Consider the following 27,885-nt stretch of genomic DNA (forward strand, 5'->3'; position numbering starts at 1 on the left):
CAAACTGGGACAAGAGGGAAAAGTAAACATTTCAAGAAAAATGCACATGTAATTTATGGATAGCCCAAGTGCTTAGACTGTAGAAAATGGACTTATACCACTTTCAAAATCAATGGTTATGCAATGTCATTTATCGATAAATTTTCAATTGATCAAAGCTTATGGTTATTTTAAAATGTTAAGTGTGAATTGTTTATAAATAAAAAGTTCACACTAAATTGTATGTATATTATGTGTTTTCTCAATTTTTTCCAAAAATGGACTTACACCACTTTCAAAATAAACGGTCCATATATTAGATCCTGTTCTTTGCCCTCAATTTAATCTATTGTCATCCAGTTTGTTATACTAGACAAAATTAAAGCTGACTTCATAACTTGCAGTATACTAGTATATTATGTCAATAAATTCATTAATCATCCAAGGATTAGTTACTTGAGAAAACAAATTAGTTTGGGATTAAAAGGCAAAACACTACATACGTTTTTAATTATAAAACATAAAAGAATGTATATATTTATATAAGAAAGTATGTTTTTAAATTATACTTTCTTTTGTTCTTTCTCAACTAAACCTGGTTTTACGTGCTAATAAATGACAAACTTACATCTAGTACAATGTTCTCAGGCTTAATGTGAGGGGAAGGTGTGTATATAGAACCATAACTGGTGATTTCCAAGAGGTACTTTGGCAGAAAAAGACCATCCCAAGACATGATCATGCCAAAGGATGAACATTAGTGGAAGAGTTGAAGGAGACCAACAAATTTACAATGTAGAAATTCAAAAAATGGAAGTTTCTATGTTGTATGATAGTGAAACCAAACAAAAACATCTGAGATGCAAAAAAATTACACCAAGTAAAAATTTATGACAATTTAGACCACAGTCAAAATTTTTCTTTAGTGAAGATAAGCTTGATACTTGGAGGCAAAATGTAGAAAACAATAATATAGGTAAAAATATTGTGGCTACTGCTTTCAAGTGCCAATCTTTACCAAAGAACAATTTGGTAAGAAAAATTTTGACTGTGGTCTATCCACCATATCCAACCCGCAGCCTGCAGGCCGCATGCATCCCAGTCAATGTTTTTGTGTGCCCCATTTAAATCCGTAATTATCTTGCATAAATTTTTATTACAATAAATTATCACATGTATAGTTAAATACATTAATATGGTGTATAACACCTTATCACCTATACTTCGAAAAACATCAAATGTATTACATATACTATATATATGTAATACATTTGTATGTATATGTATGTACTGTACATACTGTATGCATATGTATTTATTCAGTATGTTTACAACAAAAGTTTTAAAATTTGTGTTTTGGTATATGGCAAGAAAAAATAATTCTTTGAAGCATTATCAAATTCATGATTATCTTCAAGAACTGGAATCTGAGTACAGTGATTTGCTTTTTTACATGAAAATTCAATGGTTAAATTGTGGAAAATGCTTAGAAATATTTTGGAATTTGAGGGAAGAAATTTGTATTTTTAGGAGTGAAAATGATTAGAATGTTCCTGATCAATGATCAATTTTGATAAAACTTTGCCAGATTCCATTAATTGAGATGAAGAATCCAGAAATGCAGTGTGGTCCATCCAAAAAATCCAGCAACCAATTGCTTAACTTTGCTGGCAGCACTTAAAATTCTGGTAGCACTATGTTAAGATATTTCATTAAAAAATACTGTTTACATTTTTAATTATTATAAAATGGCAAAAAGCTTAATTTTCAGGGTAGGGATTGGTTTTATAAAAAAATTGTAAAATACTAATAATGAGTAAAATAGTCATTAAGTCCAACCTTACTTGAGATATAACAAACAACCACCCTTTATCTTCTCACCCTATTGACCTTAAATGACCAAAATTTAATAGCATGAATCTTTCTAATATACAAACCTTCCTGCAAAATTTCAGAAATTTTTGAAAGTGCAAGAGTTATTAAGCTTCAAAAAGAGTAAACAAAATCGTGTACCCCACAAACACACACATTAACATCCATACATACAGAAAAAAACTGAATGTTTTTGCATCTCTCGATATTTCAGAGTCCCCTAAGTCCAAAAATGTAAAAAGTCTTGGGGGGAGGGGGTCAATTTTTGACCAATTACCATACATTCCCTCTGTTATCTATAACAGAATCAGGAAAGTAAAAATAGGAATCAATGACTTAGTTTTACAATATACAAAGGTATTACAGTGGCAATGTCCATGCTCTCTAATGCGACTGAGCATGTGTAATGGAATTTAAGCCTAGGAGTCAAATAAAAACAGTATTACGTGTGGCTAATGGGAAATAGACACAAGAACAAAACAATTACTATCGATTGCTTTGTTCTTGGATCGTCTCTTTGTGCCTGGCCAGTGCAAGGGTTATGTCTCCCATGGCCGACAAGTAAGAGAATAGCCTTTTTTGTGGCGGAAAGTGCAAAGTTCACCCGTCCGCATTCATCAGATACTGTACAGGAATTGCCTCTTCTGTGCAGAGGTGCACTCTTTCTTTTTGATTCTGCTTCAATTCTATCACAATACGACAAAGTTGCACAATGTCTTTGTGGTAATTAAAAATATAAAAAGTTTTTAAAACAGAATCTGATAACAGATGGCACCAAACACAATTTTATTTTTTGCTTAATAATTTAGGTTTTTTAAAAATAAATACTCATAACATCCAGGAAATTTACGCAACTCCCATTGCTAGATTATTTTTTTTTAGTTACTATGAGACTAAAGATTAGTCTAATTTCTTATAATAGCAATAGTTCCATAAAAAAATTTAGAACCTGATTTATGTGTTTGGTATAAAAATATTTTATTTCTAAGATAGCTTAAAATTACTGATTATTATTAATCTTTATCTTTTTGACTTTCAGTTTACTAAAGATTTTTTCTTTAACATTCCATCAAAATCTGTCCAACAAAAGTTATTTTCCGAATTAATAGATTTCTGTCTGAATTGCATTGAACTAAAGTGTAAAAATTCATTGAGTAAAATTATAAGAAAGGTATGTAGAAATTTATTATGTACTGTTTTTAAATATTAATATATTTTTTGATAAAATATTTATTTTTTTGTGTATGTAGTTATGCTATGATGCCAATTTATTGGTTAGCGAATTGCAAAAGTTTAATGAAATATCAGTCACAACAATGAAGGAAACAAAAGGATTAAGGTACAAAATTAATAATTTTTTAATAGTAAACACTAGTATAATTTTTACAACTTAATTAATTTAATGTACTTTACACTTTCTGGGTATCGGCTGGAATGGATAATGATGATGATGATTAATTTAATATTTGTAATTTCTCTTCTATCAAATGATAAAATAGAAATTTATAATTTTATTTGTATTAGTTAGATTTTAATTAATTAATCAATCATCTGTTATTTATGTAGAGATAAACACAAATTAGTCTTCTGAAAATGTTTAAAACACATGAACATATTTGATACATCATTTATAAATGATAGCAATAGGTCTTTGTTTTGCATATATTTGGAATATAGAAAATATTTGTAACCTGCCTACTAATTAATCCCAACCAAAAAGTTTTGGCACCACTTTTCTAGACCATTGATAAAACAGATATGGAATCAAAACATAAATTAAATGAACTATTTTATATGTCAGATTTCTCAGTAAAGAAATATAATGAGACAATTTTATATGTTTTTTTTTTTATAAAATTAATAAAATTAATTTTTCTTTTAAAATAAAAAAAGGTCCTCAAAAGCCAAGTCAAATACAGTTGAGATTTTTGAAGAAGACAAATGGAAGAAAATCATATTTCTTCTAGAAATTATTGAAAATAAGAAGAAAATAGAACATCCCGAACTGTTATTTCCAGTCATATTTGATTTGTTTAAAAGGTAATTATTTATACATGTGTAAATGTTACATAAAACCGTACATACTTTTCTTCCAGAATATTTTAAATTATTCAAAAATATATTAATTTATTATAATTATTAAATTTAATAAGAGATGATGACTAATGTCTACCTCTAAAACCAAATTACTTAATAATTTAATTATTAATAGTAGCTGAAAAATAGCCTGGTACTGTACATTACAGCAATTGTCTTGCTTTAGGTAATTTATACAGGAATGCTTTTGTTTTATCAGATTTTACTGGCATAATTCTTGTACCTTTTATTTTCAGTAGGATTTATCTTATAAATATGCAATAGCTTTTCAAAAAGATGTAGTAATTTTTATTTCAGTCTATGCTTATATTAGGAAAATTTTCTTCTTAAATATAACTTGGTATGAATTATTTTTATCAATTATAAAGGATAGAACAAAGGCTGCTAGATCAATTCACTTCAATAGAGAAGTACTACTCAAAATGGTGGTCTATAAACTGGCACCAATCTTAAGCCATTAGGTGCTGGTCTTCAGAATTTCAAGGGAAGAAAAAAATGTTGAATATTGCTGTGTTTTCAGAAGAACATACTAAAAGTATAATATTGATAATTATATTGAGTGATTATAGTATATACTTGTCTGAATATAAATACACTGTTTTGTGGGTAGCCCAGCATTTGAATGTATTGATCAATTAATATGATAATACAGTATCGATCCCTGATACATTGGAAAAAGCTTTGCCAGTCCACCGTGTCAATTTACTTTGATAAATACTGCCGTAAAATATTGGGCAATAATGCTTATCAAAGGCTAGCAGTTTGTATACAGCAATTGCTGTTTAATCTTTCATAATTGGTAAAAGTTTATTTTGTAAATTACTTCTGATGACGTAACTTTTGAGATTATGAGAGAATTGTTTTTATTTTTCCATTTTTTGCATTAATATAACAGAATTAACACCGACACTTAACTATAATGTTTTATTTTCATATGTAAGGAGTATAAATTTGATGCTTGGTAAAAAGTGCTTGGAAAGTAAAGTCAAATAAATACAAAAGTTTTTGAATAAAACTATTGGACCCAGGATCAAATTCAAATAGTCGAAAAACCCCAGTAGTTTTTTAGGGTTGGTCTGTCTCGGATGTGTTGGGTCCCATCTCTCATCATTCAACTACTACTATTATGGGCTTGATTGTAGGTGTAATTAAAAGCCCTTCTTAGGGCTTACAGAGCATAAAGAGCCAAAAAAAGAGTAATTAATTAAATAAATTTATTGTTTTATTGTTTAATGTTTTTCAGGAGTCTAGAAATTGAAAATCATCCGTCAGCAGAATATCTACGACAAGTTATTTTATCATCGTTATTTAACTGTTATCAACTTCTAGAAGATGTCCGCTATTTAGATGAACAGAAATTTCAAGTCGAACTTATCGTGCAGTGTATCCGAATATCCAATAACCCTCAGACACAAAATCAGGCTCTTCTACTCTTAAATTTGGCAGCAAAATTATTTCCAGTAAGAATTTTATGTTAATGCATTACATGAATACATTGTAGCTTTTATTAAGATGAATTTAATGATGAATATTTCATATGTAATAATAGTCTGTATCTAGTACTAATTCTTTAAAATGAAGTGAAATGTGAGGAATACATAAATGATTGCACTTTATTGTGATGAGACAATAAATGTATTGTTTCATCTAGAGTTTGATGTTTTCTGTAGTTTTATGCCACTTAATGAAAGGGATATTATGTTTGAAGATATACATCATTAAGCAACTTTGTCATGTGTACTTAGATAAACTTATATGGTGTAGTCTACTATTAATATGGGTTACATATAATGAAAATATAACACAAGTATTTATGTATCTAAACATTGAAAAGCTACAGGAGGCTTCAATTCATAGCCTCCTGTACCTTTTCTAATTGTACCTTTTCTGTAATAATTGGACTTTCATGAGTGATCCTAGAATAAGGAGTAATTGCAAATTAATATGCTAAGAGGACTCTATAATTAGAAATCAGATGATTGATATTCAGACAAATAGATCAACAAAAGCAGCTATATATAACTCTATCACTAAATAGCTGTTTTAATGTTTTGTAACACAACATGCAATCATGTAGCTTTTCAAAATGTGAAATTTTCCTCTTAACATAATTTTCTGATGTAAAATTTTTGAATTTTTGAAAATTTAATGACAATGCAGATTTAAAAATTTTTTAAATCTGATAATTATGCAGTAATCTTCAAAACTCATTTACTTTCTTTATTTTTTTTTTCAGGAATATGTTCTTCACAATATCATGGCCATTTTCACGTTCATGGGGGCTAATTTAGTACGACAAGACAACAGTTATAGTTTCCAAGTCATTTCACAGACTTTAGAAACAATTATTCCTGCTTTGCTTCAGGTGATTTTATAAATACCTTAATACCTATTATTATGTTTAAAATTGTTTAGTATATAAATAAATATATTTTATTTTTTAGGCAAGCTCTCAGAATCAAGGAGACAGGGTCCAAACAGTTGCGAGCGTGACCAGAGTGTTCGTCGATGCATTACCTGACATTCCGGCACATCGCCGACAATCGTTGTTTGTTAAATTGTTATCTATCCTCGAATTTCGAGAGTTTTTGTGGGTGGTCATAGCTCAGGTGTTTGATATTTGCGTTACGAGGAAAGTAAAAGACGAAAGTTCCGAACAAGGAACCAAGGTATGCTAAAAAAATAGATGGATAACTATTATTTTTCATTAACATATTATTGATCCNATTCTGATATTAAATTTACGTTTTTCTTAATCTCTTTTTAATTTCTTATTTAAGTATTGATCATTTTGCTAATATATTTTCAAGGAAACAATTTAGAATTTCTTTGGAATGTAATTTTTCTTAATTAAACATTTTTTATAGCTTTTTATGTATGAATTTATTAATTTTTTCTTGTTTTTACTTTGTCTACATTTAACAATTTATAAATAAACATACTAAATTTTTATTGGATTGTGAACTGAATACAAAATGCCAAGCTTTTTAAAATATTTCTTAATAATTACCTTATGTTTTTAACTTTAAATTATTGTTGTCACATTTTTAAGATTATTTATGTATTTACAGATTCCTTCTTCAATCATGGATTTTATAACTCTGCTCTGTCAACATTGCTCGGCAGATGTTCAACTTGCCACTTTTATCCAGTTGACAAAATACTTAATAGGACTTCCTAATGAAAATGGTAATTAAATTTTCATTAATTATTAATTTATTTTAATATAAAAATCAATTACACATAAGCAAATAAGTATATAAACTAAATGGAATATTTTTTCTAGTATTGAAAAACAAGTTGATAAAGTTTTATTATTTATTTTTATACCAAAATTATAATGCAACTGCAATGGAACACCATTTATATGTTTCATATACAGAACAGTCCAGAAATTTACAGTACCAAGAATGTAAAATTTTCTTTAATTTTTATACAGTGTTAACTGGATTTTTTGTCCCTTTAATTTAACAAGAGGTTTTTTTTTTTTGAAATTTATTGACTATTTACAACAAGGAATATATTCTATTCTTGTATCCTTCTCTTCATATTCCGTAAATTATGTGGTGTAAAATTGATTCCATCAAGTACAGTGATACCCTATTGGCAAAATTTGAAACTGACAAAAATCAAGGCAATTATTTTCCTATGAGTAGATGTAAATCCAATTAATTTGTTCTACACATTCCAAAATACATACCAAAAACACATTTTATAGAGAATAAATATAGTGTTTAATAATACTAAAAACAAGAAATTAATATAAAATGAATATAAATGCAGGTGATTTTAGCAATCTTAATGTCGCTCTTGTATTTTTCAATGATTTCCCTCTTCAACTTGATCATGTTTCTGACCTTCTTCAAAGGACTGCTGGCTCTGGAACTTTCTTTAGTCCTATGATGGAGTAAAAAGGAAAGGAAAGCAATGGAATTGTTTGGCTAGAGGCACAGGGGTAAGAATGCTCACACGATGAGAAACAATGCCACACTGAACAGGAAAACACATTGGTCGCCCTTTGTTTTCGCAAAATTATCAGCCAAATAGGCACATAGGCATGCCAACAAAATTTGAGGCAACCGTTGAAAACCAAAACAAATTTTTCTCAGAAAAAATTGGTGATAACCGAAGTCAACAAAAACTGAGGTACAGGAATACCCTGCTTAATGTTGCCTTGCTTAATGCTGATTTAATATAATTCGGTCTGCTTGACGTCTAAAAAAATGCTCAAAATTTATGCTGATTCAAATTAACACAGTATTTCATTGATTCATATATATGATTATTCCCAAACACGAACCAATCAGCAAAAGGTGGCAATTTGTCATAGCTTTGTACTTCCCTTAAATCTATGTTTGTTTGGTGCAATTTTGGAAAAAATATAACATCATGGATGCCATAGGAAATAGCGACTTGGCTTGGCAAGAATTAACTGATAACTGCCTGAATGGAGTGTGGAAGAAGTTATGGCTGAAGGTATCCAAGAATTCTCATCAAGAAGAGCCTATCGCTATATCATTAGGTTGACAAAATTGTCAACGTAACGATAAGGGTCACATGTTTCCCTATCCCTATTTACTCTATGTTAAAATGGTTTCGTTTAATGCTGTTTCGCTTAGCGCTTTGTCGTCTTGAAACTCATCCCCTGTGTTAAATGGGGTCTTACTGTATATATTACTATATATTATCTGTTGAAGAATCTAATAGCTGCAAATTTATCATGTATAGAGGAAGTCTATACATTTGTTGTTCCCATGACAGCAAAAGATTCCACAAGCAAAGCAAAGAATCTTTTCTTAATAGAATTAAAGAAATCAATTTCAGGAATTATTTTGATGTATAAAACTAACAATTGTTAAGGGGCATTCTAAATTTTTAAAAAATTGCATAGGGCGGAAAACCAGCTATAACAAGCAGAGTTTGAGTTTTGAGTGTATGAAAATCACTTTTGACTTTATTACTGTTAATCAGATATAGGCCTCTGAAATATGTCTGTTCAACCAATGTTTATGAAGTATTTCAAGCTGTAATCATCAGCACAACACCTGTCAACAGGTAGAATGTATGAGTTGTGTGTAGGATTGTGCAGTGATGGACTGGCCTGCTCGGAAATTCCCAATTTTCCGGTATGCTGTTTGCTTGGAGGCCACTCCTTATTTTATTTGAGAAAAATAAATTACCTAACAAAATACAATTGGTGACTATTGTATTAAATTTTAAAAAGTCTCATTATAAAGTCTAGTTCAGGCCATAAGCCACTGTAGTACAACTCAAACAGCCATTCGGCTCACATTCAACTGTTATCTGTTACTTTAAATTTTAAAGTGCCTTGTCCCAATTTAGACACGGGACTATGGAATGGCTCGTGCAAATTGACATTAGGCCCACCATGATGTTGTTTTAATTTGAAAGTCATCAACGTTGATTTCCACAACCAGGCCCATATTGAACCACATAGATTTGATCCTGGATCCTCCAGATTACTGAGCCAATGAAGAAGATAGGAAGTCAACTTTCCTTTTCATTAAAAGCCTTTTTAATTTACCTGAAAGTATTGTTTACATTTAAAACTTTTTAACAAGAAGTTTTTGTCACTACTGAACATTTGGCAGAAGACAGAAATTTTTTTTAGATGTAATGACTATATAACATCATGAGTAACAAAACCAAAATTATAGGAATTGCAGTTTTTTATTGGTATCGATTTTTTGGGACTTCTACATCCCATCTTCAGATTCCGAAAACTTTTGGATTCCAAAATGCTCAACAAAACCATATTGAAGTTTTCATTTGGACTTTTGGTTTGAATTTTTGTGGTCGGAAGATGGGATGTAGAAGTTGCGAAAAACGTTTTACCAATAAAAAACTAACTCCTATAATTTCAGCACTTTTTTTCTGCTGATAGAAAGAGAAATTCAGGAGTCCAACAAGTCAAAGAGTCTATAAGTATATATAAATACCTGGAAGACTGGAAGATGTGAAACAAGTTCCAAGTTTATTCAAGTCTCTTTATATATGATGTATTCAAATGTGACTAATATGTGAATTTTTAAAATTTGACTATAAAATGCATTTTCTTTCTCATTATAAAGAATGTGCTAAAATTAAAATAATTTTTATATAAACTTTTTTGTTGTATCAATACTTTGTGTTTTGATTTTTTTTTTTTCTACTTTAAATATTTTGATGATTATTTAGTGGAGCTTCTTAAACTTTTTCTATTTGTGACTCCCTTTTACTCAAGAAAATTTTACACGATCCTCTCGTATATAGGTATATAAAATAGTGTACAAATAAAATCACTTACTGATAATAAATAATAAAACAGTTTATTCCACATATGACATGCATATTATCTTACCATTTATTAAAGGTAAAATCAAATTTACATATTTATAAGATGCTGTGCTTTAGTTTTATGTACAGAATTAAATCTTAGCTGAATATTTGATACCGTGGAGCGTAGAGCATCTTCGTCATTTTTTGGAGTTGACCGACATTTCAATTTTATAGTCGTCAATGCTGAAAATGCCACTTTGCATGAATACATAGTACTGAATTTATCTGTTGGCAAATTTTTTGTGCTCTATACATTCAATTATGCAACACAATTTGGGGTCACAACCAACAGTTTAAGAAGCTTGATTTAGTGTACAGTGTTAATTTCTGTTTATCTTATTATTATTATTATTCCAGAAATTGAAGATAAGAAGAAGCTCAAAGGAGTATCTGAGCCATTTGATGTTATGAAGCATACTGTAAATCAATTGAAGCATTTTAAATACAACACTATGTCTTTTATGGTATCATTATTATCATCTCAAGTTTTTATATCTCAGGTAAGCATAAAAATGTATTGAATTTGCATCTTTTCTAAAGTTTCAATGATAATTAGTTTGAAGATAAATATTTTTGAATTCTTTACAATTAAAGTTACAAAGAATGCTTTGATTTCTTAATATACTACCACTCTATTTCTTTATTTAAAGATCTGTAGAATTATTTTTAAATTTTAAAATAAATATTTTATGTTTTTTGAATTAACAATCAATAAATTATCATAGAATGTATGTAGATGTTTGGATAAAGTAAAAGTTTTTAGTAATTTAACTATAAAATTGCATACAAATAGGTCATGGGTATGTTCACTATCCTTAAATTGATTCTTTCTAAACTGGATTTCATTCTTTCTGAAAGTAATATTAGCATTGAATTGGTAAATATGTACTTATATCAAATAATCTGTGTGCATAAAATAGAATGTCTGTCTGTCTATTTGTTCTCTATATACTTGTAAATCCTGTGATTAATTTGGACCAAACTTTTCATTGTCACACTCTAGGATCTTGCAGAAACATGGACATATCATTCCACTTCTTGATCTCAGCCTCCTATTAGTTTCCAATCCTTTGATCATTTCAGACCAAATTTTTCATTTACTTCTTTCGGGACCATGCTAAAAATATAAGCTACCATAAAACCTGGATACCTCATCATCTCTGATTTTATCTCCTTGATACTTTGCGATAATTTAAGTTTAACGCATTATTATATAAGTTAGCAATGCATAATAATTAACAAAAGTGTCGAATAGTCCACGAATCATATTCTTAGTGATTATTCTGAAGGTTATAAGGTTTTCTTTTGGATCCGAAAGCTTTATCTGATAGTTGTAAATAATTAAAAACCCTGGACAAAACTTTACTTAGAATATTTACAAATAGAGGATGGACCTTTTTAAGTAAATTCTATAAATTCTTTTTGTAAATCACTTTAAAAAAGACCAAGAATTGTTTAAAATAAATAGCTTTTAAATTAATTGTAAAATAATTTTGATACTTTTATACAATACCAAATGTTTTGTTTTCATTTTCAGTTACTAGATATAAATTTGAAGAAAGTGGATATGGACGTATTATACGAAGAGTTTATGGAGTTAATACTAGAATATATCCAAAAGCTATCCCATTTAATTAAAATGAATGAAGAAGATTTTCATATAAAATTTTGGAAAGCATTTCTCCATAAGTGTTATGATTTATTAGACAAGGTAATTTTGACTTTACTAAAATTTTATTAAATAAAAATTTTATTCAAGCTAGTTTCAATTTAAAGTATACTTCTGTATGCAAAGTTCATTTTTCCAAAAAAAAAAAAAATATTGATTAATTTATTCTGACAATATTGAATGCTCTAGAAAAACAGGAAATCCTTGTTAATTCAAATTCGGACAGTTCATAACTACACTTTTGTCCTGTCTGGGCATATAGAGATTTACACGTTAAGGAATTTGGTTAGTTCAAAATATGGATACTTTGAAATTTAAAGTGAAAATTCTGTCTGAACTGCAACACACGTACATTAACTTGTTCTTTAGATCAAAGTGTCTCCACAATATAAGAGAACAGTAGACTAACGACAAGTCTAATCTGGTCAATATCACTGCTTTTACAGTAACACATTTTCGGGTATCACCTTATCCGTGGACTACTCTTTTTTCTCTTATCACATAAAATATGGCTGGGTTTCTGGATTGCAATGTTGGACTATGAGTAGCAGATTGAGATATTTGTAGGGCTTTAGGCTACTACATTTGGTCAACTTGTTACTTTTGGGCTGCTGCAAAAATAATTTGGGCTACATTTTGAGGAATTCTGCTTTACTTTTTATAAAAACTATCTGGTGTCCTGTGAGGTTCTCACCAGACATGCACTGTTTACCTGTGGTTTATTTATACTATGATTATTAGTTAACAAAAGTAGCATTTTGTATGTAGCTGTATTCCATTGACTTAATAAATTACATCAGTTACATGACAATTGGCCTATTGTACAGAAATATGTAAATCTCGGATAACTGTAAGTCACAATTATTATGTCCCTTGAATTTCAAATTAATGAGGATTTCCTCTACTGAAATATTACAGCTTTTCCTTCCAGATTTTTACTAAATTCATTAGAAACACTAATTTGGATTATTAAATTTAATACAAAATGACAGAATTGCCTGTCTTTTATTGAAAATTCTTTAATTATTTAATTAAATTATAGCATTAAAAATAGCCTGTAGACAATTTTTATCTCTCTTTCAATGGATTAATGACTTGAAGAATGTGTCAGTGGAATATTTCAGATATTAATGGTGCTATCAATGAAAAATTAAGGCAGATAATTTTTTATGATTTTAATTAAAATTATTAAATGATTTATTTTGTTTCACACTGAACCTTTTCAAATTTAGACACGATTCAATTGTCATTTCAGGTAAATTCATTATTGCCGAGTAAGCATTTCATCAACGTTATAAAGACCTTAATTAAACATCCTCTGTCAATGGTGAGATGCAAATCGTTGGAAATGTTTAGTGCAAAGATGCTTTATCAACAGGATTTTTTTGCATTGGATAATGTATGTAACTATATTAATTTAATAAATAATTTCTAGTATTAATGCAAGTATTGTGTTAGGATATTTTTATTATTGTGTACCTCAAGTAGTAATTTGTTAGTGGCTTAATAGTTTTTATTTTTTCAGTTCACAGAAAACAAATATTTCAAACATCCTCAAGATATATTCATCCTTTTTTTTTATGTTTTAGTTTAAAAAAATAGCTGGAATGAATGATTTTTTAAATATTTTTATAAGAAACTTGTTTTTTTGTTTTGTTTTTTTTTCTTTCTTTCTTTCTTTTTGTCTAAAAGTTGTCAATACTTTTGTCTTTATTAAAAGCTATAATTGCAGATTCACAATTTGTTGCAAATTTGAGGTCTTTATCAAACATTTTATAGCCACAGGTTTCTATAAAATCTTTGACAAAAGCTTCAAATTTTCACTCTAACCTTTGAATTAGCACTTAAATTCTCCAATAGAAACAAAATTACTACCAAAAACGACCTTTTCTTAAGACAGTTTATGCATTTAATTAGTCTGTAATTTAAAAAAATGCATTAACTTTAAAAATGCAAAGTTAATGCATTTTTTTAAATTACAGACCTTACCGTTCTGATTTCTTTTGAAATTTTATCACTTTGAATTAGTAAGTTTTGGTTCTTTGTGAAAATGTTTAATTTTCTAGATAAAGGTATAATTAATTTTAATAATTAATAAGAAATAATATATTTAAATAATGAGGTATTATATAAAAATTGTACATAAATGAAGCAAAACAACACTTAAAGAACCATAAATAACTCCAGTAAATAATCATGGATGGAAGGATTAATGTTTTCGATCCTTTCCATGGATTTTCAGGTCAAAGGTTTTGAAATGGAATACTTTTGGAGTATTGATTGCAATTGATCTATACTCCAAAAGTATTCCATTCCAAAATCTTTGACCCAAAGGAATGAACACATTAATCCTTCAGTTCATGATTATTTACTAGAGTTATGATTCTTTAAGGTGTTTTTGTGCTGTATACTTACACTCCAGTCTACAGAACTATTGTGAGTGGAATAAATGAAGCAGTTTCTTTCATATCTGTGTTTGGTATCAGAATATTAATTAAAACAAAATGGAATTTTATTTGTTAAGACTTGTAACAAGGATTGTTAGTGGGGATGATTGACTTACAGATCACACACACACCACTAAATCCTAGTTTTACAGAGTCTAATTCTTGCCAATTAAACTTTATCACTGTATTAATTAATACTCCAGTGCTTAATTAATTCCCACTTAATAAAAAGAAATAATTTTTTTATGTTAATAAATATGCTTATAAAACATTTTACATTCTTCAACTAATTTATTATTATTATTTCTTTTTATGTACAGCATCCTGCACTAATTAGTTTTGTCAAACCATTAGTAAAGTTTATAAAAAACAATGAAGCGTGTTTGTCTTCGGAATCGGGTGAAACCGAAAGCATTTTAAACAGCCAAACATCTTTTTACTGTCTCAAATTACTTTGCAAGACATTAGGTTCTACGTATCCTGACAAATTCAGAAAGGTAATATAACATTTTAAAAATTTTTATTGTTGCAAATTTTCTCGTATTAATGTCGTTTTGCGTTTTTAAGCTTATAGACGTCATCATTCTGGTATTACGAAAACACAAAGTTTCTCTTCAGTTGACGTCCAGCGCTCTCCTGTGTTTGGCCGAAATGTGCCGTTCGTTAGGTATACAGGTGTTGCCTAATTTGAATGAAATTATGCAGTCGCTTTTAGATATTTTAGAAAATACAGAAATCTTGAAAAGGTAATAATTTATTATAAATTTGTTAAATAATAATAAACTATTCTTCTAATAAAACTTTTTCTTACTTTACAGCAACTCTTTATTGTTAATTAGTTCTCTCACTACAGTTCAGCATCTAGTGGAAAATTTATCGCCATTTCTAAGTTCCTATCTTCATCAATTACTCACAGATGTAAGTTATTTTTAAATTTTACAACTTAATCGTGTCTTTGGAATTTGCTATGCTTAATAACAATTTTAATTTATAATAATATCAATATAAATTTTTAAGAAACAAATATGTAGTGATATCTGATGAATGATGTAGTTGAACAAGGTATATTCAAAAAGTTTATAGAGTTTAATCAAGTAATCAAATGAAATTAGAACTCTCAAGAAGTGGCGTCGGGAGTTCAGTGATGCCACAAGTCAGTTTTGGTGATGTTGCCAAGCTTCTTGAAAGTTTTATTTTCACTTGATCACACTATAAATATATAAAACAATGAAATGATTAAATTAGGAAATTTTTATTTTGTATAACTACAACTTTTAAATATCTTTTGAGACTTATTAATAAACAGATAGGTTTCTATTGCATTTTAGACATGTTGTAAGTACATTTTCTTAGTTTTATTTTTGTATTTTACAATTGCCAATGCCATTGTAAATAATATGATAGAAAAACTGAAGAGGACAAAGAATCTTATAAGCCATTTTAGTTTATAGAATTCTTCTTCTTCTTTGGTTTTGCCATTTCATTCTTTATAAAATTACTGGAAGAAATTCTATAAGCTGTTTTGGCTTTTGGTATTTTTACAATCATCCAGCAGAAATTGTTACATTAGAAATTGTTAAATTAATAAAATGTTTTGCTATATCAAACTCAACTGGATCTAACATCTTCTTATCTGAACTAAGCAGTTGTTTAGTATTATATTTATTTTTATTTTTCAAAAAATCTTCCAACAAAATTAAAAAACTGTTTGTCCTAAAGATATATTCATTCTCATCTCAAGAAGTTAATCTTTATTTTGGTTTAATATTCTTGGAATTTAAAATTCCATCTCCATAATCTTTTTGAAGAGCTCAGTTTTACATGAACCAAACTGTACAAGATTTTTGTGTAATTAACAAGTCATTCACTTCAATATTTGATAAATACTAAAAATATCGAAACTTTAAAAAGGTCATTCATCAAATACCTCATATTAAAAATCAATAAAACAAAACTTACTCTAACACCTTGTAAAGGTCATTTAATATGACCAAAAACGTTAGAAGTTAATAAATTTGGCTGCATGTTTACAAGGTGTTAGAGTAAGTCTTTAAAAAAGTGGTGATGATATTTTATTAATGAGAAATATTCACATATAGTACATAATTATAAGATATGATCTCTGTTAAAGAATACAGATTAAATTGAAGATCTATTAACTTGAAGTTAGAAACTATAAACTGGACATTTTTGGACACTGATGTAGCTTAACTTGATGGAGATCATTCACGTTCAGTTGGAGATCTTTGTAAAGGATCTGGGTTAGATTCAAACTGCAGGCAATAGTATGCTCCAATAACCTCAAATCCTTGTTGTGCTTCCTCTTGATTTGTAGACTTTAATTTGGTATTATATATAAAGTATTATATTAATTATTTAATAATATGTTTTTTAACTGTTGTTTATTATAAAAGTAAATTTACTAATTTAGTTTAAGGTTCTTTATTATTTATTTAGAACTTGATCATATTATTTATATACATTTATGGCAGAAATAATTAGATGATTTAGTAACATGGAAATGAACACTTTAATTGCAAAGTAAATATCAAATAACAAAATAAAAGAAAATTACATACGAAAATGTTAAGTCATAAAGTCATTTTTTGAATATAATGTTATGGTAGAGCATCGATTATCTGAAACAATTCGGGACTGGAGTTGTTCGGATAACTGATTTTTCAGATAACTGATCATTTGTGACAAAATATATTAAACACTGAACTTTACTATATCACATGTCTTACAAATACATATCTAACTTATATACAAATACAAATACACAAGTAGGACTACGGTTTATGTTGGCAGAGAGGGAGAAAGTGATGCAGTGACATAATACTAGCAGAAATTTGGATTTGCCGACTGGAATGCTTTTGGTTAATTGATGTTTTGGTTGATCGGTATTTGGATAATAGATGCTCTACTGTATTTGGGTTTGTTCCACCAGATGTCAGGCAAACATCAGCATGCAATCTAACGTTTTGCGTAACTTTCCTCATCACACATGCCGAAATTTGATGAATTTTAGTTCTGATCAGGCTTTACTTAGATATTGGCTGTAGTAGTCTTATACTGTTTAATCTAATTCAGTATTGCTTAACATGTTGAAATTTTGCCATTTTTTTCTGGTGCTACCATGTTTCCCCGAAAATAAGACCTAGCAGAGGTTTGCTGAATTGCTAAATATAAGGCCTCCTCTGAAAATAAGACCTAGCAAAGTTTTTTTTTACTTGTAACGGTCATCGACAGATGGTTGAAAGTGGCTGTTGGCTTTTTGAAAGTACAGCCACTGATTGGTCACCAGACAATCATGCCACACGGCATGATTTGCATAAGACTATGGCTTGGGAATCACAGATTTGCATAACATTACATCTGCTGAATGCTAATTGATTGGCCAGGAATCACGCCACATCACATTTACATAGTGCTACGGCTCAGTAAGCACTTAATTGGTCATCGAGCCCACTGTTGATGCTATAAAAAGGTCAAGAGTGGGAAGTGCACTCTAGCATGGGAACTTCGTAAGTTCACTTCAGTTTGTGACTTTGGTTTTATTTAAGTTCAGTTCAACATGATCAGATATACGTCACTCTCATCTAAGTTTCACTTGGGAATTTTTTTGTTCAACAATAAATGTGAATTCTTCATGGAAAAATAAGACATCCCCTGAAAATAAGACCTAGCACATCTTTGAGAGCAAAATTAATATAAGACACTGTCTTATTTAGGGGAAACAGGGTAAAATGTTGTGTTACAGTAACGGAATTATTGCCTTTACAAACTATTTTAATAGCAAATGCTTGCTGTTCTCCTGACTGGTGGCAACTGAAGGTTGAAAACCACTCTATATTAATCAGTGTATAGTGCGTTTCCACCTGTCAAATACCAACATGTTGGCATAGCACCAAATTTAAATTGTCTAATTGTTTTTGCCATCCTGTATATTCAAAATTTTCAAATAATAATTTTGATTTTCTTTATATAAGGTAAGCATCATATCCGCAGTCATACCAAAGAAAGACAATCAGAATGCTTCCGTTCATCAGTGTCTAACTACCATTTTCAAGCAGCTGGCCTTGACTGTACCTCTCCGTGTACTGCTGCCATCGATCGAGAATTCTTATGATGCCATAAAAACTGACAATTATGTAATTATATCTTTATATTTTTTTGAATTTAATTATAACATTTTGCATTTTATTAAAAATCTCATGATTTCAAAGAGTACTGTAGAATTTCTTACAAACTACACATTATTATATAATGCAATTGTATTTAGTAATACCAATGATAACTTAGAGTATAATATATGTTTATAATTTTTAAAATATAAAAGCTGCTAAAATTTGTAGGCTTATTTTCTTATAAGTTTCTTATGCATATGAAGTGTACAGTAATTCATATATCCACACATGCAATAATCTGCATATATATATATATATATAACTGCATACACATACTCAAATTAGATGAAATTGATTAAGTTAAGTTGATTGATTTGATAATTAAGTCGATAATATTTTAATGTTAAAATGTGTCAATGAAAATATTAAACTTTACAGAGAGCCGTCGAACCACTCATGTTTACGTTTACGACTAAGTTAACTTCGCTGGAGAAGTCTGAACTGGATGCTTATCTTCCAAATATGCAAAAGTTTCTCTTAAAAATTTTTGATTTTCGTTGTGAGAATACAATGGTATGTTTTGTATCTATTATTAAGCTGTATGATTATAATTATCAACATAACTTATTAATACTTACATGTATATTAGTTTTACTTCTTTGTATTGAGAAATGTATTCTAAATCATAAAAATTTGTACATTTTTTTGTTTTAATTTGTTTTTTTTTTATTAAAATTTTAACAAATTTGTTATTTGTTAAAATTTGTTTTTTTATTGCAAATTAATAAAGCAATGAATTGATAGAATGTGACAACATAAAGATTTTTAATTGATTTTTTTAAATGAATGATACTTTATTAATGCTTTCTGCAATATTTATTCTGTTTTGTCTTAACATTATTTACATTTTTTCCATGTTAAAATTGTTAAAATTATATTATTTTTCATGTTTCTGCATTCATATTATCAAATGATCTGCCAGATTATTTATCAGGCTGTATTAATGTTGATTAGTAATGAGAGACAAAGCAATTTGTCTAGATGTAAGCAGTTAATCTACCATCTCTTGATAAATTTGATAATTATAAATAAATAAATTTTAGTTTAGAATGTTCTGAAAGAAGAGAGAGCCTCTGGCCAAATTATTTTGTATCTGATTACTAGTTATCCTTAATATGGCCAATGAATATTCATATCATTTAATTAAATTGCCTCAATGTCCCTTTTTTTTTTTTCTTATTAATATGTAAATTTTCGACTATAAATTCATATCTTCTATTATCAGGACTTATTATACTGGTTTTACAGATAATATTACAAAGATTAACAGAAAACAATTTTTATTTTATTTCGTATACCTGTATATGAAATAAAATAAAAATATGTTTTCTGTTAATCTTTGTAATATTATCTGTAAAACCAGTATAATAAGTCCTGATAATAGAAGTTACGAATTTATAGTCGAAAATTTACATATTAATTCGTATCATTTGGTTATACTAGTACAATGATCTATGCTAAGTATTGACGGCCGGTAAAACTGCATTAATTAAAACTTTTGCTTAACTGCACAGCGGACAGGGATGAATTTAAAATATGACTCTCGTCAGTTGATGGTTGATGTGAGTTGTATTTTAAAAACTTCTGCTGCATATATAAAGGGATTGCCGCAGTTAATTTTGCACGTTAATCAAATCTCGTGGTAAGCAAGGGATGCCTGTATATCACGTTCATGTATATATTATTATGTATTCTTAAGAATATTTATAGAAACTTAGTTCATAGTTATAATCAGAGGATATACACACACACTACAGGAGTAAAAGTTTTTTGTGTGATCAAATGGTTTTGGTGACTTCGCTCTACCATCATCAGACCCAAAAGAAGTTATAATCATAAATACAAATGAGAACATCCTGGTAGAATTCAAAAGCATGAACAGTTTCCAACAGATGTTCTGATTTGAATTTATAAATTAAACATTTTTCAGTGTGTAATGGGTGAGAGAAGTCCCCCCAAAAAAAAAAAAACATTTAACTAAAAGATTTGACTTCTATAATATTCTTAATGTTTGTGATTTTCCTGATATTACATGGAGTTGACATATCCTGAAACTTGTTGTGGTTACAGTATCTGTTCTCTGTATAAACATTTTGAGCTTAAAACTCTTATTCTTGATTGTTTTATTATTATTGTGTTCATATTGCCAAGGAAATATCTTTGCAGATATTCATGTGTTGCATTGTTTACTCTTCAATTTCATTATCTTTGTTTCTGTTTTGGGAACCTTTTGATTCCATTGTAGAAAGAGTTTATGTTTCTAATTAAATTAGACTTCTAAAGTTAATAAGCATATACAATAACTTTTTTAGATAAACCTTATATGGTACAGTTTACTATTTATAATGGCTAGATGTAATAGAATAAATATGTATTTAAACCTGTCTAAACATAAAAATGGTACGTGCGGCTATGAGTTTTCGGCTCCATTATAAACTTAGGAACCTCTGTTACGTATGATCTCTTGTTAAGCGCAACCTTCCTGCACTTAATTAATATAGAGTATATAATATTTCACGGGATCAAATATCTGTTATAATTGCAAATTAGACTTAAAAAATACTTAGAAATCAGAAATTAAGGTTTTAATTTAGTTTTTCATAGTTGATTTACCTTTAAAAATGTTTTTTAGTTATCGTTAAAAGAAATAGAAACGTACGAAGCACACATCATTGAAGCATTTGGATTTTTGATTCTGAAGCTTTCTGAAACTACTTTCAGGCCTTTGTTTCTTCAGGTAAAATTTAATAAATATTAGTGAATATTTTATTTTAACTTAAATATATTTGGAGATAACAATATTAATTATCACTATTTTATTTTTAGTTGTTCGATTGGGCAACCAGAAGCGATCGAGTAGACAGGGTTTTGACATTTTATAAAGTCACCAACATGTAAAAATATACTTTAAATGAAATTCGCTGCTCAAAAATTATTGATATTTTTTTTGTAACAATGTCCTGTATTTCCAGATTGGCAGAAAAATTGAAGAGCTTGTTTATTTTATTTGTTGGTCATTTTATTAGGAATGCCGCATCATTATTGGATAAGAATAACAAGTGCAAAGACGGTATTTAATTTAAATTTTTAAATGGTAATTATTAAATTAAAGCATATTTATTTAAGCATTTTTATATTGAAGGCGACTATTTTACGAATGAGAAAGTTGGAGTAGAAAAAGCGTGTTTGCTATTGAAAAGCATTCTAAGTACGCTACATAAATGTTTCCTGTACGATAACGAGAAATTTGTCGATAAAACTTTGTTTAATGCGATAATGCAACCGATAGTTGATCAAGTAAGTAAAAATTCTAATATAATATATTTTTAATAGATTTTATATTCTTATAACGTATAGCGGTCAAATAGGGTCGTCTAAGAGACACGAATGGGCCCAAGCATGAAATGTAGCCAGCTCGTACCATTAACTTTACAGTCACGTGTCACTTAATGTTTACAATACGTTCTATGGAGTAGAATGTTATGAAATTTGGACATGTGAAGACCATTCTTTTATTGATATTTTTACTCTTGAGTACTGATCTTGTGGGACTTTACTAAAATATTCTGAGTCTGTTAAGGGTGAATAATCTTTCATCTTAAGAAGTTCCCAAACTGAAAAGTTGATAAATATATACATATATATATATATATATTTCATGGTGTTGTGGTTTACTGACTTTGAAGAAGCTCAAAATTCAACAATTTTCTCTGATAATGTTGATAACATCATACATGTTGATGTATGTTGATAACATCATATAGTCATAGGAGGAAATATGAGGGGTGGAATTAATCACCCCTCATAATTCCACCTATGACCATATGATGTTTTGCAGACAGTATAATATTTCACATACCATGCTAGTATCCTATTTTATCCAGCCAGTTCATCTATTGTGCAATTTTATTGAGTCCCAAGCATTAAGGATACTCACATATTTTTTTAATATGTGGATGAAACACTGTTTAGCAATTTTGATAGTGTTAATGTCATACCAGCTTTTGAGTGGTACTGGATGTTTCCAACATTTTGTGATCTCCTCCTCTAGGGCTTGTTGCATAAATATTGTGCTTTTAGTGGGGTATCATCTAATTGAATCAAAGTGTTCTTTCACACGGAGATTCACAGACCTGTAAGCAAATCTCGTATATGAAAAAATCGTTGTTTTCTTTGCTTAATTTGATTGTGTATATTCCCGGATTTTTAAATATCTTGCAAATTATTACCAAAATTTATTGGTAATAATTTAGTGTCAGAGATATGTAAAGCTGACAATCTAACTGACTGTGACAAAGACAAAATAATCATTAATTTAATCACATTTTTACATGATTAACCAATTTATTTTTTGGATAGTGCACAATATCCCTTCTACAGTGCAACTTTTAAATATTCCTGTTGGAGGAAAAGTAATAAATATTTAATTAAATAAAAATAGATTGTAAGAAACATCATTAATAATATGAAAAAATTGTTTAAATTACATATTATAATTTTATAGATAGAAAATGACATCGGAAGTGACGAAGACTATCAAGATAGAATAATCAATTATGTAAGCCCCTGTATCGCTCAGTTTGCCGTGGCTCTAGCCGACGACACCCTGTGGAAACCCGTCAACTATCAAATAATGTTGAAGTCTCGTCATAATTCTCCCAAAGCAAGTAACATTGCAAATAATTAATGGAAAATATAAGGATTTAAAATAATATAAATTTTTGTTATTGCAGGTGAGATTTGCCACTTTGCATGTTCTTTACGAATTAGTTCAGAAATTAGGAGAGAATTATCTGATTTTATTACCAGAATCCATTCCATTCCTAGCAGAACTAATGGAAGGTAATTTTTGCTTATTTTTTCAATTTATTTAAATTTTGAAAATAATTTGAAATAAGTATTGAGAACTTTTAATAAATAAATATTATAAAGCATTTACTTATATATTATCATATTACATTTGACTGTTGTCAATGTAAGGTTCAAAGTAGATTTTTTCATGGCAACAGTCATGAGAGAATCTGCTTTGAATTCATGATAGTTCTTTATTATTATAGGCAGTTTTTGGTTGGAACATGATTACCAATGTCTTAGCCATGTGAAATTTAGATGTACCGTAATATACAAAACTTGGGTTAGCTACAAGTCAAATGAACATTAGCAGGATGTGAATACCTTTTCTTTAGCACAGAGACATCCATAAGTATAATTGGCATAGAGTTACTTTCAGGGAAAGGTTTATGATAGATTCTTGTATTGTTTTTGTATATCTTTTTCATTCAGTGAGACGTTTAAGTGAAGAGAGGAGCAGAGCTGGAAATTGATCATTGCCAAATTGTTTGCACCCTCAGACTTCAGAGACAAAATGATTTTTGCTTAGCTGGAAAACCTAAAAAGTTATTTCATAAAAAGTGGAAAGCTTTGTAAAATAAATCATTGAGGAAGGTTTTCACAAATGATATTTCTTCTAGGTATCGAGCAATTTCTGAGGAGCAATCTGATGTTGATATGGAGTGGAACCTGTTCAGAACAACAATTACCACATTGGTGATCTCATTGTGGACAGAAACATTAGGGTGTGGCACTACACCCTAATGTTTTTGGTTCTGCTAAGAAACCCTTAGCAGAACCAAGAAGTTCAAGAAGCTTTACAGGCAACAAAGTACTTAGCATAGCAAAGTTTATATGAAAAGCTGCAAATCGTTAAAGGAGAAGGTCTGAGAATTGTTTTGGCAGAAAACTAGCGTTAGACTATGGCAAACTATCTGTTGTCTTCATGAGAGGAGAGGGAATACTACTAAATGAATAAAGTGTGTGACTGGGGAGCTCTTTATTCATGAGGAGGACATTATCAACAGATAGGAAAGAGTGCTTTAATGATCTAAACCCAGTGGATGCTGGAGTGACTGACATGAGCAGAATGCTTTTTGAGATGGAGAATGGCCTTATCATGATGGAAATGGAAAGGCAATCAAATTGCTTAAATTCAATAAGGCAGCATGTAATGATGAAATTAAACCTGAAATGTTAAAAGCCTTGAATGCTGAACTTAATTTATATTTGTGGGTTTCTAAAAAGACACCAAAGCAATGGCAGACTGGAGTTATAATCCCTATTATTAAGAGAGGAGTGACTGCTGTAACTATTGAGCCATCACTGTTCATTTTCCAGAAAAAGTCTATGCTAAGAGATGCAGAAGTATAGTTGAGGCTTCATTTCAGAATGATTGGTGAGATTTTTGATCTAGCAGAAGTGCAACAAACCAAATCTTTAAAAAATGCTGGGAGTATGCAAAAAAGTTTTATTGCCATGTTCCTTGGGATAAATTGCATGAAGTATTGCAGACTTCTCACAGCTTACGTCCAGCTTTTAATAGCCATTAAAACTCTGTATGCATGCTCGTAAGTTTCAGTTTGTATAAACTGTGTTTAGTCAAAGCTCTTTGGTTAGTACACATTATAAACGTCTCAAAGACTGATAATTATATTAAACCCAAACGATTTCCAGTTTTTTCTATATTGCTGCTATTATTAATAATTAAATACTAAATAATTTGGCATTAAATGTAGGCATTAAGTGCATCTCTTTGTTAAATTTAATGAGATGATGTCTAATGCCTACTTCTAGTGCCAAATTACTCAGTATGTAATTATTAATAATAGTGGTAATACAGTCCTTTTTAATCCAGCAATCGTTTGCCTTTAGTTGAGTACATTGTCACCACTGCTGTTTATTAATTGAACAGCATTGACTGGATTGAAAGTGTGAAGTGTGAAGAGTGTGTTGTTTTGGAGACTATATGATAGGTCAACAACTTTTTGCTGATGATCTGGTTGGTTTTGCTCAGTCACTTGCACTCATCTTCAAGAAGCACTTGATAGGTTTACACTGATCCTGTGATGAAAATAAGTATGCCAAAGACTGGATGGTTGATACTCAAGAAATCCTATTCAATTACTCTCTAACTAAATGGAACTACTTTGAGACAGATAAAGTTTAAATATTTCGGAATTGCATTCATGAGTAATGAAAAAGTAACACTCAAGAAAAGATACTATAAAAGTTAAATAGATCAATAGTATTCAAAAAAAACTACAGAGGAAGACAAAAGTTGTCATTCTTCAACTCATTCTATGTCCCAATTCTCACTTATGGGCATGAATATTGGATAATGCTGAAAAACTGTGATTTCCAGATAGAGACGGAGAGATGAGATTTGTCAGACCTTTGCCAGTGTTAAGAGGCTTGACAGAGTTTACAACATAAACATTGAAAAAAGTCTCAATACTTGGCCACTGCTTCTTCAAATTGAGAGATAATAGTTACATTAGTTTGGGCACGTAAGCAGAATGCCATAGAAGAGACTTGTAAAGAGTATAACATAACGTCTTCCTATTCCAATTGATTCAGAACACACGTAAGGTGAAGAACCAGAGAGAACTTGTTGGATGCATCTCAGGATACCAGCAGGGGAACTGAATTTAGTTGCTGCAAATTTAGCCCCATCGAAAGACTATTTAAACTGCTTGCTTTCCTTGCAAATTTCTGAGGATAGTAGGTATTGAAAAGGAGTGAATGAATGAATGAATATAGGAGCAACTTTTTACTCATGAAATACAGAAGAAAAGCCAGCATAACTTTTATTAGATTAAACCAACTTTTGCAAGTTTCCAACAGAATCTTTCTACTTGTGATGGCTGCCAAAACAATTTTCAATAAAACTAAACCAAGTCAAAGATTATCTTATATATCCCTAACTGGGGCTTGTGAGCAGCTTACAGCTCTTCTAGACCCTTATTTCAGCTCCCCAGCTCTTTTATTACTCCTCTGTTACACAATATTATGTATATGTAAATAGCTTGGCTCCAAGTTTGTAAAAAGAAATTTTTATAACTATGGGATCTGCATGTGGTTCTTGAGCTACAGTTTGGTGATATACTGTATATTGGATTTAGTTTAAAGTTGTAATTCTGTTTTGTTTGTTAAACTTCTCATTTTTTTTTCTTTGCAGACGAATGTCCCGAAGTGGAGAAACAGTGCCACGTGGTCCTGTCAGATATGGAAAAGGTCCTGAATGAACCACTCATGAAATATTTTTGAATTAATGTAAATATTTTTATAAAAATTGTATGAAAAAACTGTACATATGCTAATAAGTTGTATTTATTTCCGAGTGAATTGAAAGTTAAAAATATTTAAATGTCATAGAGATTGCCTAAAAATTTTAATTGCAAATTATAGGATCTATTGATGCAAATTACCAATATACTGTGGGCTACATAACCATCCCAATATCTTTCATTATGACAGCTTAAACTATGTTGGGATAATGGAATAAAACAAATCAGACCATCCATAAGAATTTCCTGATGTTCTAAACTAAATCTTCACCTTTCAGAAATATAAATGGGACTACACTGCATCATCTGGCAAACTGGAATGATTTTGAAATACAGTCAAACCTGTCATTAACGGAGAATTCTTCTATTGAATTTTTTGCGATAATTAATGTAAATTAACCTGTCTAACGCGGAAACGAAAAGGAAGAGCGGGCCGTATAACAGAAAAAACGTATCTTTATCGGATTTAACAAGAAGTTTACAAGCCTAGCATATATAAATCGTAGAAAAAAGTCAAAAAATACACATACGCAATACACAATCGCAAAATACGACTACTGTATTAACAGTTGTTTTCACTTAATATAAATGTTATAAGTTATGAAATTTAACGCGTTTATTCCCGATGTCAGATTGTATTCTTCATTTTTTGAAGCTTATTTTAAACTGTTTACATAACATTTCGCTTGAATAAAATCAAGTCGAAATGTCCGCAGATAAAATGCACACTTATAAGCTTCGTAAAGGATACCACGCTATATAAACTGTAAAAAAATACTCGTACCGTGAATGGGGAAGATGCTTCTTTTAATTAGCAATAAAGCAGATATTCAGAATAGTAATGAGCAACGGGTTATAATAATTAAAATAAACTAAATCCCTAAATGAAGCTGGAGGGTCCGACATGTTTCTTCCATAGACTNTGATACAGCCAGTGTAGCAGCGCCTCTTGCGGCAACCTCCAATATAGGGACAGAAAATAAGCTCGATTTCGACACTATATTTTCTAGCCACTGTACCCCGAGTTAACCTGGGGCCATATTCCGGTCACTGTCTCTCGTCTCTCGCAAGCCGGTCGCTGATTGGCTAATCCAAATGATTAGCCAATCAGCGACCGGCTTGCGAGTTACCAGAATACGGCCCCTGGTGCCCTCCCCAGAAAATTACAGCCG

General features: G+C 29.7%; 1 protein-coding gene across 1 annotated transcript; it reads left to right on the top strand.

The window, feature by feature from the left end:
• Positions 1-2,891: 2,891 nt before the first annotated feature.
• On the top strand, positions 2,892-27,545 carry LOC111620798 (HEAT repeat-containing protein 1-like). The gene is made up of 22 exons (XM_023362795.1): positions 2,892-3,022; positions 3,102-3,190; positions 3,745-3,891; positions 5,192-5,408; positions 6,185-6,313; positions 6,393-6,617; positions 7,020-7,137; positions 10,645-10,787; positions 11,825-11,998; positions 13,212-13,355; positions 14,724-14,900; positions 14,971-15,149; positions 15,222-15,321; positions 18,396-18,557; positions 18,972-19,106; positions 21,226-21,330; positions 21,420-21,487; positions 21,566-21,663; positions 21,736-21,890; positions 23,098-23,256; positions 23,327-23,435; positions 26,605-27,545. Exons 2-22 carry the CDS (start codon positions 3,168-3,170, stop codon positions 26,691-26,693), a joined length of 2,856 nt encoding a protein of 951 aa, XP_023218563.1. The 5' UTR covers positions 2,892-3,022; positions 3,102-3,167; the 3' UTR covers positions 26,694-27,545.
• Positions 27,546-27,885: the final 340 nt, after the last annotated feature.

The sequence above is a fragment of the Centruroides sculpturatus genome, unplaced genomic scaffold (assembly GCF_000671375.1).
Source record: "Centruroides sculpturatus isolate CEXI.00-Female unplaced genomic scaffold, Cexi_2.0 scaffold74, whole genome shotgun sequence".
Lineage (NCBI taxonomy): Eukaryota > Metazoa > Arthropoda > Arachnida > Scorpiones > Buthidae > Centruroides > Centruroides sculpturatus.

Coding starts and splice junctions, on each gene's coding strand:
- LOC111620798 (XM_023362795.1), top strand. CDS start 3,168: ATGAAGGAAACAAAAGGATTAAG. Junction 6,618..7,019: donor GTTCCGAACAAGGAACCAAG/GTATGCTAAAAA, acceptor ATGTATTTACAG/ATTCCTTCTTCAATCATGGA. Junction 21,664..21,735: donor GAATAACAAGTGCAAAGACG/GTATTTAATTTA, acceptor TTTATATTGAAG/GCGACTATTTTACGAATGAG.